We start from the raw sequence: 18,912 nt of genomic DNA on the forward strand, positions 1-18,912 counted from the left end.
GTTGTGTCCTACTCTTGGTTCGTGATCGCAGGGTTCTGAGATCAAGCCCCGCATCGGGCTCTGCACTCAGCACGGAGTCTGCTTGCTCTCTCCCTCTCCCTCTGCCCTTGCCCCCTGCACTCAAGCTCTCACTCTCTCTAAGTCGTGTTACTTGAATTACGGTACTGACATTTCTAAACCAGAGAGAGTATCCCAGGTTAAATATAAACGGTATCATGTTACTTAGTGCCGCTAAGAAAGCCCTTGTTTAATCATCCACATGTAGGGTTATAGTAACATCATCACTTTTTCAAATCTGTGAGTTTTTCTGGTAGACTGTTATTAAAATGTGCTTAAATACACTATTAAAAGGCTCTAAAGGAGAAGAAGTCCTTTTCCCCAGTCGGAGCTATTTTACCGCATGATGAACTTCCTGTATGGTCAATAATGTCTAAATACATTTCAGAGAATGCACAGCTCAGCTGTGCTTTTAGGCTTACCACTCGAGCTCCATGCTCTCCCAGGACCAACACATGACAGCTTTCAGAATGGATACCAAGCCCCTGCCCAAGAATGGAGACGGGCAGTGTCCCGATTACAGCCACTACCAATAACACGGTTTATGGGAAATGCACTCAACTTCCAGGCTACGTAGGTTAAGATACCACTGAGAAGAAAAAACTGTCAGAAAATGAGTTTGTGTCAGAAAATGTTTTTATCTAACATGATACATTTTTTTAGGTTTATCTAAAACTGGTAAATCTGATGTTTTATGGGAGAAAAACATGGTTCTTATCAACTCCAACTATACCACAATTCCAACAATATCCACCCAATAGAAATAAATTATGAAAGCCCTTTTGCGTCATTTTGCATAGTCTGTGTAAAACACAGTAGTAGGTTTACTTATAAAAAGTTTGAGAAATGGGTGCCTAGGTGGCTCAGCTCGGTTAATCACCTTTTTTTTTTTTTGTAAGGTTTTGTTATTTGATAGAGAGCACAAGGTCAGAGCTGCAGGCGGAGGAGAGGGAGAAGCAGCTCTCCGCTGAGCAGAGATCCGACTTGAGCTCAATCCCAGGATCCTGAGTTCACGACCTGACCTGAGCTGGAAGCAGCCACTTAACCAACCGAGCCACCCAGGTGCCCGAGCATCTGACTCTTGATTCCAGCTCAGGTCCTGATCTCAGGGTCATGGGATCAAGCCCCCAGGTCAGGCTCCACACTGGGCGTGTTGCCTGCTTGAGATTCTTTCTCTCCCTCTCCCTCTGCCCCTCCCTTCTCTCTCCCTCTTAAAAAAAAAAGTGAATGTTCCCTTTATCAAGTCTTTTAAATGATAGTTTTCCTCAGAGAATAACCCATTTAGAGCAAAAGCTCAGGTGGGAACAGAGAGAAACAAGCATAGATCTTAGAATGTCATTGTTGAGCAAAACATAATCAGGCCTTAGTCCCAGGAGGCAAAGGAAAGATTTTTGGTATAGCCTGATGGTTTGGAGGTGTGAGCTAGTTTAAACTATTACCTTTATCAGAATATTTTTTCTTATTGAATTTAAAAAGTGGTAACTATAAGCCAAAAGGAGGTCAGTGTAGCTGCAGGAATAGCAAAAATGGAATTTTCAACAAAAAGCATTAGTAGGGATAGAGATATACTACACAGTACATGAAACAATTCAAAAAAAAAAAAAAGGTGATTAACCGACTGAGCCACCTAGGCACCCATTTCTCAAACTTTTTTATGGAGTAAACCTACTACTGTGTTTTACACAGACTATGCAAGGTAGACGCAAAAAGGGCTTTCATAATTTATTTCTATTGGGTGGATATTGTTGGAATTGTGGTATAGTTGGAGTTGATAAAGAACCATGTTTTTTTCTCCCATAAAACATCAGATTTACCAGTTTTAGATAAACCTAAAAAAATGTATCATGTTAGATAAAAACATTTTCTGACACAAACTCATTTTCTGACAGTTTTTTCTTCTCAGTGGGTATCTTAACCTACGTAGCCTGGAAGTTGAGTGCATTTCCCATAAACCGTGTTATTGGTAGTGGCTGTAATCGGGACACTGCCCGTCTCCATTTCTTGGGCAGGGGCTTGGTATCCATTCTGAAAGCTGTCATGTGTTGGTCCTGGGAGAGCATGGAGACTCGAGTGGTAAGCCTAAAAGCACAGCTGAGCTGTGCATTCTCTGAAATGTATTTAGACATTATTGACCATACAGGAAGTTCATCATGCGGTAAAATAGCTCCCGACTGGGGGAAAAGGACTTCTTCTCCTTTAGAGCCTTTTAATAGTGTATTTAAGCACATTTTAATAACAGTCTACCAGAAAAACTCACAGATTTGAAAAAAGTGATGATGTTACTATAACCCTACATGTGGATGATTAAACAAGGGCTTTCTTAACGCGGCACTAAGTAACATGATACCGTTTATATTTAACCTGGGATACTCTCTCTGGTTTAGAAATGTCAGTACCGTAATTCAAGTAACACGACTTAGAGAGAGTGAGAGCTTGAGTGCAGGGGGCAAGGGCAGAGGGAGAGGGAGAGAGAAACCCAAGCAGACTCCGTGCTGAGTGCAGAGCCCGATGCGGGGCTTGATCTCAGAACCCTGCGATCACCGAAACCAAGAGTAGGACACAACCAATTGTGCCACCCAGGCGCCCCACGAATTCTTCATATTAACTGGAGAATATTATAGGGAAGAGGAGGGGTGCTGTGGAGATAGCAGTACTTTTTTCCTTCATTTTTCGTAAGAACCCTTGAAATCCATTCATATGGAGGTTAAAATTTATCTATAGTTGAATGTTTAAAACTGTCACTTTCTTGTGTGGAGAATCTCTGCCAAGATGATAGAACTATGGGCCTTATCTCTGGAGAAATCCTAGTTTAGCATATTTGGGGGGGGGACTTAGACATCTGAATTTTTTGATAACTTCTGTCAACATTCCTATTTGAAAGCCACTCAGTGCAATTATAACAGTTTTGCTAAGGCTTAAAAAAAATGCCTGTTATATAATACCATGTAATAAAACGATTTTTTGGTGTCTTTTTCTTAGTTCTTGTGTGGAGGGGAGTGAACATTGCTGGGGTCTCTCTGAAGGACCTGAACACAGATACAGGAACTGATAAAGATCCCGAGCAGAAGGAAAAGGTCCACAGAGAAGTAGTTGCCAGGTAATATGTTCGTTTTGCACTTTCGGTCCCTGGAGGTTAGATGTGGGCCTGAACTCTGCCAGGGGGATGAGATTAGCTCCCTCAAATATACATTGTTTTATTTCCCACACTTTTCATTAGCTCACCAGATTATAAATTCTTAGGCAGGGACGGAGGCTGTCCCACTCCTTGCTGAGCCTAACCCTAAACACAGCAGGTACTCACTTGCTGACTGACAATGTATTCTTTTAAACTGTTACACAGTCTGTACTGTTACTGGTAAAATTGATTTCGTATCAATTTCCATATCTCTCTACTTACCCTCATGACTGTTTACCTTAACCAACTGCTGTAAGAAATTTCTAGGGGAACTTACTGATAGAAACATTTCATTTTTGTGGCGCCGTCAAGATAGGTTGCCACAAAATGGATGTTCGGTGACATTTCTTCTAAAGTTAACTTCCTATGTTCACGATTTCTCCTAACTCCACAGTGGCTATGAGATGGTTAAAAAGAAAGGATATACTTCTCGGGGTGTTTCCCTGTCTGAAGCTGATTTAATGGAAAGTATTTTGAAGAATCTCAGGAGACTACATCCAGTTTCCACCGTAAGTAAGGTAGGAGGTTCATGTTTGAAAAATCATTTAACATTAACATAAGATAGGGGTAAAAGAGAATTTGTGAGGAACAATTAAGTTTTCAGGTTGATCTTGTGCAAACATCTATCTTCCGAAAGTATCTGCTGCTGAGGAGACAGAGAAAGGGGTGGTGGTGGTGGTAGAGGGACTTATCTTTGTAGATCTTTGTCCTGGTATTTATTACATTCAATTATATAAAAGTAAGTTTTATTGCATGTTCAGCTCTACAATGGGAACCACTGTGGATAGGTCTTGCTCCATTTTGAGTTGTTCTCTAAGATTTCCAATTATGTCCAGTGAAGAGACCTAAGGAAGAAGCACTAGTTACAAAAGTACTAGCAGTTAGGAGAAGGGGAAGTTGAGGCCTGGTAAGACTCTCCTGCTAGTCTGAATGTGACAGGCTAAAGCAAAACGGAATCAAATCATTGGGAATTGTGAAGTGATTCCCTGATAGGAAGTGATTTGGGGTAAGGAGATAGGAAAAGGACAGTGGTTCCCAGCAAACATGGCCAGAGCCTGGGGCCCATGTGGAAAGATGGCTGGTGAATGTGAACAATAGATATGTCTAACCATCTGTTTTGTATTGTTCTCTGTCCTAGTGGTCTATTTTTCTGCCATAATTTATACCACAAGGCTGTTAAATACTCATTTACCCAGCAATTGTTGTTTTTGATGTTGCAGACCTTTGTAGGAAGGAAGAGAAGTCTAAAGAGAAGGGAAGGGGGGGAAAGGAGGGAAGGAAGGAAAGAAAGAATTATTAAGCCTTTCCTTTCAGGGCGTCTATGGAATAAAAGTAGTAGATGCCTTAGTGTTCCTTGTGTCCTGAGAACACTGAGTGGTGTTACAGATCTCATAAAGGTAAAGCTGACCCCTGAAGAGGAGGCTCGTTTGAAAAAGAGTGCAGAAACTCTTTGGGAAATTCAGAAGGAGCTCAAGCTTTAAAGTTGCTTAAAGCTTCCCATTCTGAAGTTAAGGAAGGAGAGATAGGAGTTATAGAAATCTAGAGATGTCAAAATTTTGAATAAACCTAAATTCCTAAAAGTAGAAAAAGGGGGCAACAGTGACTTCTCTATTTAGCCCTCGAGATGTTTGAGCAGCCAGATGTTGGCTGATGCTTCGTTTTTACAGTTCCTACGTGATCGCAGCTCTTGCCCGTGTGTATGTGTTTTATACATATATAGGTATATATGTGTATATATATATATATTTATATATCTATATATATATAAAATTTGCCATTTGGTTCAAAAGAATGATGTGTGTATACTGTGTTTATAGAGACTCTGATTCTTTTGTTCTGGCTGGCTGATATGGTCATTGATACAATGTAAAAATGGATGTGTACACAGAAATAACTAAATGGTAGTCCCAATCCTAATACTAAATTAAACCTTGATTTGACCTTGCTAGCCTTTATTCTGATAAAATCTGATTTTTTTTCTTTTAATCTCTATGTCCAACATGGGACTTGAACTCACAGCCCTAAGATCAAGAGTTGCATGCTCCACCGACTTAGCCTGGCGCCCCTATTCTGATAATTTTTATAGAAGATCTAAACTGTATAAACCCTTCAGTGATGACTGAGACCAAAGTGGGCATTCTTTTCTTGGAAGAAGTCTAGAGTAGGCTCTCTGGCTTCCTAAGCATCTTGAAACATCTTAAATTGTTCCTTTCTTTGTAACCTCATGAATTTTCTACTCATTTTTACAGAAAATTCTGTTCTACTTAGCTGAGCTCTGCATGAAACAGAGCTCATGGAGCTCCACAAACTTGGCTACAGAATCACTCACCAGAAGACTGACTTCGAGTGCCGATAAAAGCAGGTAGGCACTCTACCTTCCTACTTAGCTGTGGCCTGAATTCTCAGGCGTACAGCTTGGCACCTGCCACTCTGTTCCTTTTGTCTTGATGAAAACAGTTATGGTCCAGTGAAGCCTAGAAAGGTAACAAATCTCAGCAAGTACTGGTAGGAGGGTGCCACCTAGGACCTGTCACAGGAAAAGGCACTCAAATCCCTCAATTTCAAATAAATATTTCAAAAGTCAGATTTCTATGTGGTATATCCCATATTAAACAGTTTATGTGTTCCAGAATAAATAATGCTAATTTTTAACTCTATGGATATTATGCTTTGTTTGCAAAATAAAGAACCGAGCTTCTTAGTAAGATTTAATTTTTCCTTAAAATGTTCAATAAAGAGAAAAATTATGCAACAAATTTTATTTAGCATAGTCAGTCCCAACATTCAGCACAAAAAGTTTACAGAGGATAGAAAGTGCATTAATAAAAGCCAGTCTTTACCAAAAGAAAACAGAAAATATATTATTGATTCAAAATATTTTACACTCGAATGATAAACTGCAATAACTTATTCTGGGCACCTACTGATAAGAGAAAGAAAGAGAAGAAAAGGATGCTTTAAGAAGGGCTCAATCTCCAGCTGATATCAGAGAAGTCAGTAGAGGTCACTGAGACCGGCAGTCTTTCTTGCTTTTTGCATTAGTGCCCTCAGCTGGAACTGTTTACGGGACAGAAGACGTACATGCTGGGAGGGGGAAAAAGTTTCAACAGTTTAGAATGGATTTGACCCAGGCATGAAGTATCAGACAGTTTGTAACCTAGTTGGGATCTAAGAACCCTAAACTCCCTATCAGCCTTCCTTTGGAACCAATACTTCATTACATGTGGCTTTTTAAACTCACTAGATTGATGCTGGCAGGTTGTGTTAAGGAAAGTTACCTTCTAGACCCTACAAAGGATTATGTTACAGGGAAAGCATGACATTACAGGATCTGACTCAGGAGTTTGAAGTACACCTTGAGATAAATCAAGACACCAGGGAAGCTTGAACTGTGATCCTATCAAAAGTTACATAGACCTTCGATAACTACAACCATCCCCAGTTGTCAGAAAGCAGGGGACTGAGGAGCATAGCCAGCTTTCGTCCCATGCCTAGCAACAGCCTCTCTCTCTGGGCGCACCTTTCCCTAAGCTATGGCACGCAAGCAGGGACAGTGTACAGAAAGGGAGTCTTGGGCCTCTGACTTACAGCCAGACATTCGTGTGCTTGCACCAGGTGCAAGACTGCTTTGGCCACTTAACCACAGTGAGACAAGATGAGTAAGCGCCCCGAGCAGCCTTGCATGTGGACGGAAGCACCAGCAGCAGCTGGGTCAACCAGCCAATAGTGGCCACTCTTATCCCTAAAACCACGCTCTTTGTGACCCAGCGGAGAAGAGTAACCAGAACTGGTTCACTGGATCTTCGCGTCTGTACGACAGCACTAAGCCTGCACAGCCTTCTTTCAGGAGGGCTCTGGAACAAGCAGGGCAGCCCAGTACTTTGCAGGGCTGTTTGATCTAGGAAAATGGGCCTAAAATTATGCAATTCTAAGAAAATTAATAGGAAAAAAACCAATCTCAAATGGGTGGGGCAGTCAGCAATCTTCATTTAGATGGTGTATGACCTGAAAGAACCAACGGAGATCTGATTGCCCCTCCTGACCCACCTAGACGCGTAGTAAGCTAGAAGAATTATACTCAGCCTCACGCTGCCTGGGGGTGGGGACTGCAGCCGCTAGTCCACCTTCCTGCCCCTCCCAGATAGAGCCTCAGCCCTGTGGAGGGGAGAAGCCACTGCTCAGCCACAGATCTCACTCGCTCTCTTTGGGAATACAAGGAATTTTAACTCTCCCTACAAAGACACCCTCTTGGTTTGTGGCTTTCAAGGTCAGTGCCTCTTTTAGAACATGAGTTCTGAGATCCTGGAAAGCAGACCGAGGAAGACGTACCTTCAGGAAGACATCCAGGTCTATCACTCCCCGCCGCAAGGCTTCCCCCAGGTAAAAGATGGTGTCTTCAATAGCGTTCTCCTCTGCGTACAGATTTAGAATCTGTTTGTATAGTGGGGCTGTGGGGATGATAACCTCATCGATATCATTGTTTTCGGACTGATTTTCCATTTTCTCCAGAGCAGAACTGAGTTCTTCATCCTTCTTTCTCAAAAGTTCTATGTTTTTATCAACCTCAGCCTGAAAACAAAACAGTCCAAGCATGAGGACTTCATACTAAGCGTACACAACTATCTGCTGGTCAAAATGGACAACTCGACTCCACAGACACAGACCCACGAAATAAAACAGCGATACTTAACTCGTGGTTGAGATTAACGCTTCAAATAACATCCTGGCCAAAGGTAGAGGAGAAGGGGTGGCGTAAGATGCTCAGTGAGAACGGAATAAGGCTGAAAATACCCTGCGCCGAGCACTTCCGGTGGCAGTGATAACTTTGTCACTTATCAGTGACAAATGCTGCTGCAAACTAGGCCAGCAGACAGGAGGTTCCTTACATGAAAATCATAAAAGCGGTCTTTCTTCCAAGCAAGTGGGCCACTGCTCCAGAGGGAGAACTTTCCCCAGTCTGTACACGTTAATCCACAGAACCCTAAACACCTGAACTTCAGTTACAAGCTAGTGGAGGGGCGGGTGCAGGCTCGGAGTTGTACTGGTGTCACTCTCCTGAACTCTTAAAAATCGCAGGCCACCACTGTGAGGCTGACCTCCCACACCAGCACCATCTGTGAGACTAATGTGCACACGAACCGCTGTCCCTAGCACCCTCGGACACATTCCTTGGAATAAATTCTCCTTCGTGGGAATGAAAGTGGCGAGTGAAGCTGTCACTTCAGTGATGCCAGTAGGCCTCTATTTCATCATTAAAAAGTCACATGGGCACAGCAGTCTGATAAAAATGTGAGAAAGTTCAAGAGCGAAAGGCTGCCTACACTACGGATGACTGAGTTAGAAGGGCTCGCTGCAGCTGCTTTCAGTATAGTTCAAACGACATCTGGAAACAAACAAAGAACGGACTCTTAAGGCTGTGCCCACGGCCTGCAGACCTTCATCCCGGCTTACGACTCTGTCAAATTCTTATTTCCTGGTAATTGGTAACATCAAGCACTGAAACAATCCTTTGAGTCAAACCTCATCCCTCAGGGTGAAGTTGGTGCAAGGAAAATGTTCTCAGTACCTCCAACTGCTCATCGAACGCCAAACCAGTTCCATTTCCAACGAAGCTATGGGGAAGCTACATTCAAATGCTCAAAGTACAATTTTCTGAACTCTTACTAGACCCACAACGTCCAGGGTAGATAAGGTGTAGACATCTAAAATTCGCAACTATACCAATGAGTTACTTACTACTTCTTGATCTAAACGGGTAACCATCTCTTCCAGTTTCTGATGGCCTTTTTTTAGGTCTTCCTCTGTTCGTTTCAAGGCATTGAGCTCTGCCTGGGCACGATCCATTTCCTCCTTCATCCGCCATCTCAGCTTGTCACTGACCGCTGAGATAAGAGAGGCTCGGATGGTGTCCTCGCTGATGGTGCCGTCCCGACTGGGACCTGCAGGGGGTAAAGCAGAAACCACTGGCTTCATTTCCCAAGCACTTCTATTCCTTTCACAGGAACCTTCAGAAAACAGGACAAAATGAGCTGGCATTTTCAAAGTGGGAGGAAAGAGAAATTTTCTTGTAAATGTAATTTCATCAAAAATAACATTAAAATCTGAGTTGATTCAGAAATACTTTCCCTGCAAGAGATTACTATGAATCCATATTTACCCGCCTTCTCTACTGACAGCTGAAATAATCAGCTATTTTCCCAATGAGGCAGGGGCTGTGTCCATACAGATTACAATTATTACCCAATCTCCAACAAATAGGACAAATTTATACCAAAGAAAAACATTTGATTCAGGCCAAGTGCACTCTTGGGTTTCACTGCTAAGCTGAGGGAGACAGGATCCTACTGCAGAGGCCAGTAAGAGGACTGGGAATAGGCAGTTTCCTTGGCGTAAAGCTAATAAGGCCTCCCTTCTACAAGACTTTTACTCCATTACCCTTCACCCAAAGAGCGGGAATGAAAAGAGGAGCAAAAGAGAGTGATGTACAGAAAATTCAACAGTGATAAACTTATTTTCACATTCTTTGCTATTCTCTTCAAAACATCCCTTCCTCATCAGTGTCTTATAGAATTTCCTTGCGTATTTCAGATCAAAAGAACTTATCCCTCCGATATTTTCTTCAAAAGGTCCTCCCAATGACAGAAGTATGGATACTCTTTATGACTATCAGTGTGCTTCAGTTAGGGTCCTAATTCAGCAAACGTACATGGTGTTCTGATTTTCAATTATGTCTGATGACAGAACCCCATGTGGGGAATTCTATTTATCTGTCATTGCCTATAATGATTAAAAAATGATTACAGACTAACAAAGTATCACTTCCACTTTGAGCTGAAAATTTTTATCCTGGTGACACTGAGTTATACTCAACAGGAGGGAAAAAAACCCAAAATAACCCTTTAGTCTGTCTGCAGAAATGTATGCAGACTCTTACATTCATGTTCCCATCCATCACAGGCCTGGTCCCTGTATCAAAAAGGTGCACCGCTTCTCGAACGAAATCGAGCTTTCCAAGCCACAGGCAGCCTGGCCCACGTGGCCAGCCCCGCACCTGCTCTGCAGTGTCCCGTCTGCTCACAGTTCTGGCCAATCCAGAAGCTGGTCTTTTACTAATTAAAAGCTCCACTTTTTAGTTAGCAAAGCTGTCTTCTTGCAGAAGCTGGCTCATACAAGCTTCCCCTGAATGCTCTTCTGGCTTTTTGTCAATGACATCGGGACGCTCTGGCATTCTCTGGTTTCGTAGGTTTTGAAAGGAAGAGTCTGAGTCTATATCGTTCTACTTTTTTTTTTTTTTCTTTTTTCTCTCTTATTTCTACCACAGAGGAACGGTTTTTGTTTATTGTTTTTTTTTTTTTACTTAGGTTTTCTTCTTGCAAGTGAAAATGAGTACAGTGTTTCCCATGGCCAGGTTTTCCTGAAAAAAGTCCTTCATCCATCTGTCCTGAGGACACTGCTTGCACTCAATGAGAGCCCAACATCAGACCCCCCCCCCCCCCCCCCCCCCCCACCGGATGCACTAATTTCTCTCTACGAGGCCTCCCTCTTTCCTGCTAGAAACCTCTTGACGGGGAAAGCCCAGACAGTATCCATCCTACAGGGTTCACAGAGAAGCAATTAATACCTCCTGTTTGATTATTAACATACAAATCCATAAAGCACGTACTTTCTAGAATTCATCTCTGATTTTACAAAGTATTTCAGCTTATTTCGTATTTCTGAAAAGCAAAAGTATTAACTCTTTCAGGTAACTTGTGCTTTGGAATTCAGAATGATAAAGCCAGAGGGCAACCACATTTCCCCTATGAAAACCTAGGTCTTCTTTTTCACATCCATGGCCTCTTAATACCTAACTTTTCCAAAGTGTTCTCATCAATTTACCAACTACTGTACCACCTCCGGGCTCATGCCCCTAATTTTTCTCGCTGTTTTCCTGTCTAACCGCCTCTTTATTCACGTCCCCCCCTACAGAGACCAGGATGACTCTAGCGACCTTCCCCGGTTACCAATCGTAACCTATGAAAGGCAAAAACTTCTGAAGGCCTTGTAAGTGACCTGGGTGTGCTAACTCCATGCTAGGCGATCCTGCTTTTTTTAAACCACGGCCAGCTCTAGCTCTTCACTACCAAACTCTAAGTCGTTCTAACTAACAAAACCAGTGTCACGTTCTTAAATGTCAGATCCCGTCTTCTCCCATCAAATATGGTGAAGGCTAATCTCCACTAATAATCCTTCCTCTATTAACCCTAATTAATTCCCACTAATAGTTCTTACTATATTTATCAGTTTCAAAACATACTCTGAACTTTACAAAATACCCAGAGTACAAAAAAGACAAAGGTTTATTTTTAAAAGATTAGGATCTGTCAAAAACGTCCTGATACTGTCGTTTCCAGATAAGAAGGGCAACGTGGGTCACTGGAAAAGGAGGCCCGCACTTGGCAGGGCCACAGCTCAGGTTACAAACCAGGAATTGGGGATTCCTACACTCTTGAGTTTTTGTTTTGTTTTCCTTGCAATAGAGAACAGGTTAGAAATAACTTTGGTTTGCATATCAAAAGGGGTAGGTTGTTAGAAACAATTTAATGTTTATTCCACCCCGTATGAAGTTGTTTCAATAACATTTTTTTCAGGTTTAAATGCAATTAGCCCTTTCCCTAAGTTTTTGAATTTGTTGTGAGAAACTAAAATCATAAATTGGCAAAAAGGGCAAACCAAAGCAAGTCAACGAGACTGAAATCTCGGTAACATTTCCTGGTAAAAATTTGGCTGTCCTTCCGGGGCAGGACCAGTATCTTTAAAGAATTAGTCTTTTAAGACTCCCGCAGGGCTTACCACTGAACTGTGCTGGCTGCTCAGGCAGAGTTATTCGAGTTAGTGCGAGCAGTGAGGGTTAAAATCTGCAGTGTTAAATATCTGATTCTATTTTTTGCTTTTCAACACTTTCCAACACATGTCCCTTCAAGGCGGCAGAGCTGTGTGGTTGGTTCTCAGACGCAGCAGTTACATGGCTCCGCTTATCTGGGTAGAAGTCATCTCAAGTACTAAAGGATCGAGTGTATTTTTATAACTAGTCCGGATTTTTCACACACAAACACATCAAGTTTTGTTAAAATTATTACCTTAAAATGGATCAACTTACACTGATGTGAAGTTTTCAAAATTTTTTTTTAAAACACATTTAAATTCTGGAATTTATATTCTGTTTCTCTTATGAACTACGTGAAGGCAGACACTACCATACAGCACCAAATAAGGCCTCCCAAGTAAGTCTCCAGCTAAAGCCGTTAACACTCAAAATGGGAACCAAGCTGAGGCAGCAGTTGCCTGGCTTTCAATAAAGGTCACAGTTCACCTGAGGAGGGTGGGAGTGCCAAGATTAGACGTAGTCCTTCCCTCTGCCACACACAGACCTTACTATACAGTATATTTAAACATATTAAGTCCACCTACTTTCTAAAAAGAGAATTTTAATTAAGATCTGGAATATGAATGCTAAAAAAGAAAACCTCTCAAAATTCAAAACTCGGTGAACCCTGACACAGGGATTGTTTACACAAATAAGAAAAAAGATCAGTGGGAGATTCTCATCACCTTCTTGATCACTTTTCAAACAAAAAAATTTTTTGCCCTCAGATGTCTTAAGAGAAATTTTAATTTTCTTTATACCCATTATAACAAGCCTTGGATTAAGAAGAGTTTGTGGCAAACTGCCATACCTCAACTCCCCACACACTGACTTTAGCCATGCAGAATCGGGTTTCAGAAGCGCCCTTCTACAGATGAGCAGCAAGGGAAAGGTAACAAAGATTCTGAGACACAATCCTAAGCAAAACCTCATTTAAGTGTTAGGTAGAATCTAATTACTTAAGTCTTAGGAACTAAAACATAATTTAAAAAAAATTCTAATATTAGGAAACCAATATACTAACCAACAGACCTGATAATTCAACAAATAATTTAGGCCCGTATCTTCCAAGTGCACTAGTACAGACTACCTAACTGAAAACTAAACACTTAAGACAATCGGTTTTATTTATCTCCTAGTAGTATTTACTGAATGATCAGTTTCCTGTAACTCAAAAAGATCATTTATATTAGAGAATCCAGGGTAGTCCCAAAGTACAAGATAACTGAACAGTAACCTTTAAAAACATTCAATTTATTTAAACCAAAAACGAAAACATTTATCCATCTCTCTCACCCTCTAGCCCCTGCTCTCTGGCAGCCAGCACTCTGTTCTCTGTATCTGTGAGCCTGGCTTGCTTATCCATTGCTTGGCCTATTTGTTTTTTGGATTTTACACATAAGTGATCTGACTTGTCTTTTTCTTTCTCTTATTTCTGTCTAAACAGTAACCTTTCTGAACTCTCCTCTAACCAGCAAAAGTGAATCACTTGCTCAGCATTTGCACTTCTGGATGTTACTTGTTCAGACCCACGTAAGGGTCTTTGTGCCATTTGTGCTACAGATCAGACTACGGAGCCCGAGCAATCCCAGTCACTCACTACCGCTCGGAAACCCGATCAAGCCCGTATTATTTCCTTTTATAATGAAACACACACAAAATAGGCCAATCTCTGAATTAGGAGGAACATGCAAATAACTATATGAATAAAGGCATTCTGATTCATGCTATTAAGTGCAAACCTGGCAAATTCATTAAGCTGCTTAAAAAGGCTTTTATAGTCGATGAATATGTAAGCTTCTAATACTACTACCAACCTCTGTGTGGGCTGTGGAACTTTTCTTCCAAAGAAATCAGGGGACTCAAAAGAGCCGTGTACTTTATTTAAGCTCTAGAAAGTTTCTATAACCACCATCAGTAAGAAAAAGTATACTTAAAACCATCAGCAGGTTTATGCTTCTTGATTTGCACAAACCACAAGGAAAGGTTTACATTAGTTTACATAAAAATTCAAGTTTTCAGAAGCAGAGGTAAGTAGGTGCGAACCTCATTAAAACAGGATACCAGGGGTGCCTGAGTGGCTCAGTTGGTTGGGTGTCTGACTCTTGGTTTTGGCTCAGGTCATGGTCTCGGGATCCTGGGATCGAGCCCCACATTTGGGCTCTGTGCTCAGCACGGAGTCTGCTTGTCCCTCTCCCTCCGCTCCTCCCCCTGCTTGTGCTTGCTTGCTCTCTCTCTCAGAGAAGTAAATAAATAAAAAATTTTTAAAAAAGGATACCAAAGTAGAAACTACTTCAAAAAAGACAGTGCTACACAACCATTCAATTATAAAAAATGCGAGATGCTACTAGCAGGCATAAGCACAAAGGCCAGTTGATTTGAAGGACAGTAGAATTCCATCCTTAAAAAGATGGGTCAGAATCAAAGTCATTCCTTAAAATTATCTTGTGAAAGAGAACAATTTAAGAACCTACAATGTTAGAAGCATCCTATTGGAATAACCCCAGGAAGCCAAATCAATCGGCTTCTCATACCCTTCATATATTAACTAAAAAATAATTAAAATCCACTGTTAAATTATATAAAGGCCTTTTTCTTTAAGTTTTCAAAATTTATTGTTTTGGATTTCTGTGGCAGGAAAAGCTTTAAACATTTAGCACAGCAACCCTTAGGAAGCCCCCACTGACTGCCCAGATGGGAAGAAAATACTACTTCACCCTGAGGATAAGGTAGGTACTCCCAAAGGAAGTCTGTGAAAGACTGTGGAGAAGAGGTGCCAAAGCAAAACAAAAAACAAAAAACTTTTCCATTTGGAAAGTGGAAGTCAGTTTCCATCTGAATACAGGAAAAGTTAATGATACACACCCCAAGGGCACAGCTACCCCTCCGCAGATTGAGTTCAAAGAACTCTTTCTCTAAGTGTGAATTAGCTATGTGATTTCCGGATGAGAATCTTTTTTTTTTTTTTTTTTAAGATTTTATTTATTTATTTATTTATTTGAGAGAGAGCACAAGCAGGCAGAGCGAGAGGGAGAAACAGACTCACCACTGAGCAGGGAGCTCAACGTGGGGCTCGATCCCAGGACTCTGCGATCATGACCTGGGCCAAAGGCAGACACTTAACTGAGCCACCCAGGTGCTCCTCAAGTACGAGAATCTTCACAACAGACCCAAAGTGTTCAAAGAACAGATTCCAGGTCAAGTATTAGGCCAGAAGCATCTCGTTTTGTTAATTTCTCTCCTCAAAGTTTCAAAACACTAAATCAGGGTTGAAGACATCTGTAACCACTCTGATAAAAGGACTCCATTGAGATGAATAAACCTGGAGATTCTGGCACAGAGGAAGTATGGCTGATAGTACATCCTCTGATAAACTTCATAAAGGAGCCGATTAGTTCACTTTCGTCACACACACATATTCATAACATGGGGAGGTTTCATTGAATGGCACCACACTGCTCAGCGGACCACAGTGGACCACACTATAGTAACATTCTTGAACATTTGCATGATAGCCTTCGATCCTTTTTTTTTTTATAGATTTTATTTATTTATTTGACAGAGAGACAGCCAGCGAGAGAGGGAACACAAGCAGGGGGAGTGGGAGAGGAAGAAGCAGGCTCCCAGCAGAAGAGCCTGATGTGGGACTCCATCCCAGAACACTGGGATCACGCCCTGAGCCGAAGGCAGACGCTTAACGACTGAGCCACCCAGGCGCCCCAGCTTTCAACCCTTCTTAATCCAGATTATAATATCCAACAACGTCGTCATCTCCAAATCAATGCCACCCAGGTGCACCACGGGCACCATCCGGCAGACAGCACCGTGTCTGAATCAAGTGGGAATCAGGATTCCACATCACACCAGTCTTCCCTATCCAGTGGTAGTCGAGTCATTTTGAACTTTTAAAATCAGAGTCCAGGTTCTCTTTTAGCTTTGGCAATGTCAACTTGGTGAAGTTACAGGTCTAGTCCTAACGAAAGTGTTCCACTCTCCAGAAACACATATTTTAATCCAAAGAAACAGAAATTTAAGTTTTTAAAAATTTAACTTTTATCCTCAGTTCTCCAAAAAAGTTTATCTTCCTTCTGATGCCTTTGTTGACAAATAATGCTTACAATGGACAGAAAATCTAAGGGACATTGTCCAAATTCCACATCTTTTCCCAGTGATTTTCCAGTAGAAAATGTTTTTTTGATGGTTGCAAAGATGATATTCAAAAAATACACCTGGTCTTACAATGACTTCTAGGAAAAATCTGAGTTACAGATCACAGCTTTTTCTTCCCTTACATAATACAAGCATATGAAACTAGCACTGCAGTTGCCCAGACCTGATGGCAAGGCACCATCGACAGGTTTTTCACCATTCCACAGCTGTCTTCACCACTTAGTGCCCTCAGTGAGCTCCAACCTCACAAGATTGCCTTTACGTCAGGTTAGGTGGGAAGCTATCTAATAAAAAAGCTATAAAATGAAATGACAAAACAAATTTCTGATTTGTTTACGTCTACATTGATTGGAATCAGAAAGAGCTATTTTAAGTTCCAAGATGTGCATCTGTCTTCCTTCTTCAGTACTTTGTCAGAAGAGGTCGCTATAAAGAATGCAATCTCCAGGGGCGCCTGGGTGGCACAGCGGTTAAGCGTCTGCCTTCCGCTCAGGGCGTGATCCCGGCGTTACGGGATCGAGCCCCACGTCAGGCTCCTCTGCTGTGAGCCTGCTTCTTCCTCTCCCACTCCCCCTGCTTGTGTTCCCTCTCTCGCTGGCTGTCTCTATCTCTGTCGAATAAATAAATAAAATCTTTAAAAAAGAATGCAATCTCCACTACTTCATTCTTATTTTTTTTAAAGATTTATTTTTTGAGAGAGAGCACGCACGTGCATAGGGGAGGCGAGGGAGAGAATCTTCAGGCGGACTCCCTGCTGAGTAAAGAGCCTACTACGGGACTCGCAAGACCCATGAGATCCTGACCTGAGCCGAAAACCAAGAGTCAGATGCTCAAGCGACTGAGCCACCCAGGTGCCCCCTAGTACTTCATTTTTCAATGGTTCTTTTACTTCAGTGCTATTGGGGTGGTTAAATACCAACACTTGCACAAGCATCCAGGTCCGTAATAAAAAGACATATGTTACTGATGCTTTCAGTAAGGTGCTTGTTTTACATCGTAAAATCAAAACCTATGCAGTGAAACTATCAAGTTATACAAAATACAAGGATAAACAAACCACATTTGTTCTCTCTCATGGCCTCGGCAGTACAGAGAATACTAGCACAAGTCCTGGTGACCACTGATACACTGAGGCAATGTTGACTAGCTGTGAGTTCTAACATTCAAATATTTTCACGTTCCTGCTTTCCTGCATTACAGTGTTGTGCACAACGCACTACCAGAAGGATGAAAACCTCAAGCAGGCAAGCCGCAACGACGGAGTACGTATTAAAGGACAGCCAAGATGATCATAAAATGCTCCTAGCCTAAGAAAGTACTCTTGAAATAATATATACGTTTCTTTGACAACTTGTTCTAAAAACATAAACATCAGATGTGATTTTAAGTATACCATTTTCCCCACATTCCTGTTTTTTTGGATACGTGGAAATAATCTAGTCTAAGCTATAAAATGCTTCAAACTTATGGTTTAAAATGAGTTAACATACGAAAGACTGTTAGAATCTGAGGTTCTCTAGGAATCAGAGGGATTATACCATTATCTCAATGAAAAACGATGACAAATAGCACTATTCCCATAGGGCGCCTGGGGGGCTCAGGTCATAATCCCAGGGTCCTGGGATCGAGCCCCGCATCAGGCTCCCTGCTCGGTGGGAAGCCTGCTTCTCCCTCTCACACTCCCCTTGCTTGTGTTCCCAATCTCACTGTCTTTCTCTGTCAAATAAATAAATAAAATCTTTATTTTTTTTTTAAAGATTTTATTTATTTGACAGACAGCCAGCGAGACAGAGAACACAAGCAGGGGGAGTGGGAGAGGAAGAAGCAGGCTCCTAGCGGAGGAGCCTGATGTGGGGCTCGATCCGAGAACGCTGGGATCATGCCCTGAGTCAAAGGCAGACGCTTAATGACCACACCACCCAGGCACCTCAATAAATAAAATCTTTAAAAAAAAAATAGCACTATTTCCATTTTGTTGATGATACCTGAACCAAAATGGAGAGCTTAACAAGACTTAGTGTGCTTTGCTTATGGATGAAAGATCTCCCATCATTAGGTTTCTAACTCAAATCCTTTAAATTATATTGTAGAAAAAGAGCTACATTATAGTAATTTTGAGAACATTTTAATAAATTAAAACCATGCCACTAGAAAATCCTTTTTTGGGGGAGGGTACTTAGATCTGGTGATGGTTACAATTTATCAGGAAATACAACAGAAAGATGAACTTCATAAGCTCCTACATTCATTTAGGCACTCAGCAAAATATTTAGTGAGGAACTTCTATATATAAAGCACTGTCCTGGATGTTAGGGGTTGGGGGGGTTGTTTGTGGTAGCCAATTAGTCAGGGAGGCATGCCTGCTTCATGCAAAGGAAATAGGAAGTGGAATTCTTAAGACAGAGGAGTAGCAGGGGATGAGGTCAGAGAAGTAATGAGGGGAAGAAAGCAGGATCACGCAGGACCTTCCAGGCCTAAGAACTCTGGATTGAATTCTGAGTGAAATGGGGAAACACTGACAGGTTTTGAGCACCAAAGTGACATTATTATTTTTTTAAAGATTTTATTTATTTATTTGACAGAGAGAGAGAGCGCGTGCACAAGC

At 41.6% G+C, this 18,912-nt stretch overlaps 2 protein-coding genes across 4 annotated transcripts in view; one reads left to right on the forward strand and one right to left on the reverse strand.

Annotated features, from left to right (window-relative positions):
- Window positions 1-4,713, forward strand: part of LOC103659406 (L-lactate dehydrogenase A-like 6A) — a 40,553-nt gene extending 35,840 nt beyond the window's left edge. Inside the window, 6 exon segments of the mRNA XM_040638883.1 lie at window positions 1,961-2,056; window positions 2,059-2,130; window positions 3,037-3,154; window positions 3,627-3,750; window positions 4,547-4,559; window positions 4,562-4,713. Coding sequence (XP_040494817.1) covers window positions 1,961-2,056; window positions 2,059-2,130; window positions 3,037-3,154; window positions 3,627-3,750; window positions 4,547-4,559; window positions 4,562-4,713 — 575 coding nt within the window.
- A 1,263-nt stretch (window positions 4,714-5,976) lies between these two features.
- Window positions 5,977-18,912, reverse strand: part of TSG101 (tumor susceptibility 101) — a 41,999-nt gene continuing 29,063 nt past the window's right edge. For all 3 annotated transcript variants that reach the window (XM_040638886.1, XM_040638884.1, XM_040638885.1), the window contains 3 exons: window positions 8,969-9,171; window positions 7,562-7,801; window positions 5,977-6,316 (listed from right to left, as the gene is read on the reverse strand). In XM_040638886.1, coding sequence (XP_040494820.1) covers window positions 6,227-6,316; window positions 7,562-7,801; window positions 8,969-9,171 — 533 coding nt within the window. In that variant the 3' untranslated portion in view covers window positions 5,977-6,226. The remainder of the gene's footprint in view (window positions 6,317-7,561; window positions 7,802-8,968; window positions 9,172-18,912) is intronic.

Source organism: Ursus maritimus, unplaced genomic scaffold (assembly GCF_017311325.1).
Source record: "Ursus maritimus isolate PB19 unplaced genomic scaffold, ASM1731132v1 scaffold_23, whole genome shotgun sequence".
NCBI classification, from domain to species: Eukaryota; Metazoa; Chordata; class Mammalia; order Carnivora; family Ursidae; genus Ursus; species Ursus maritimus.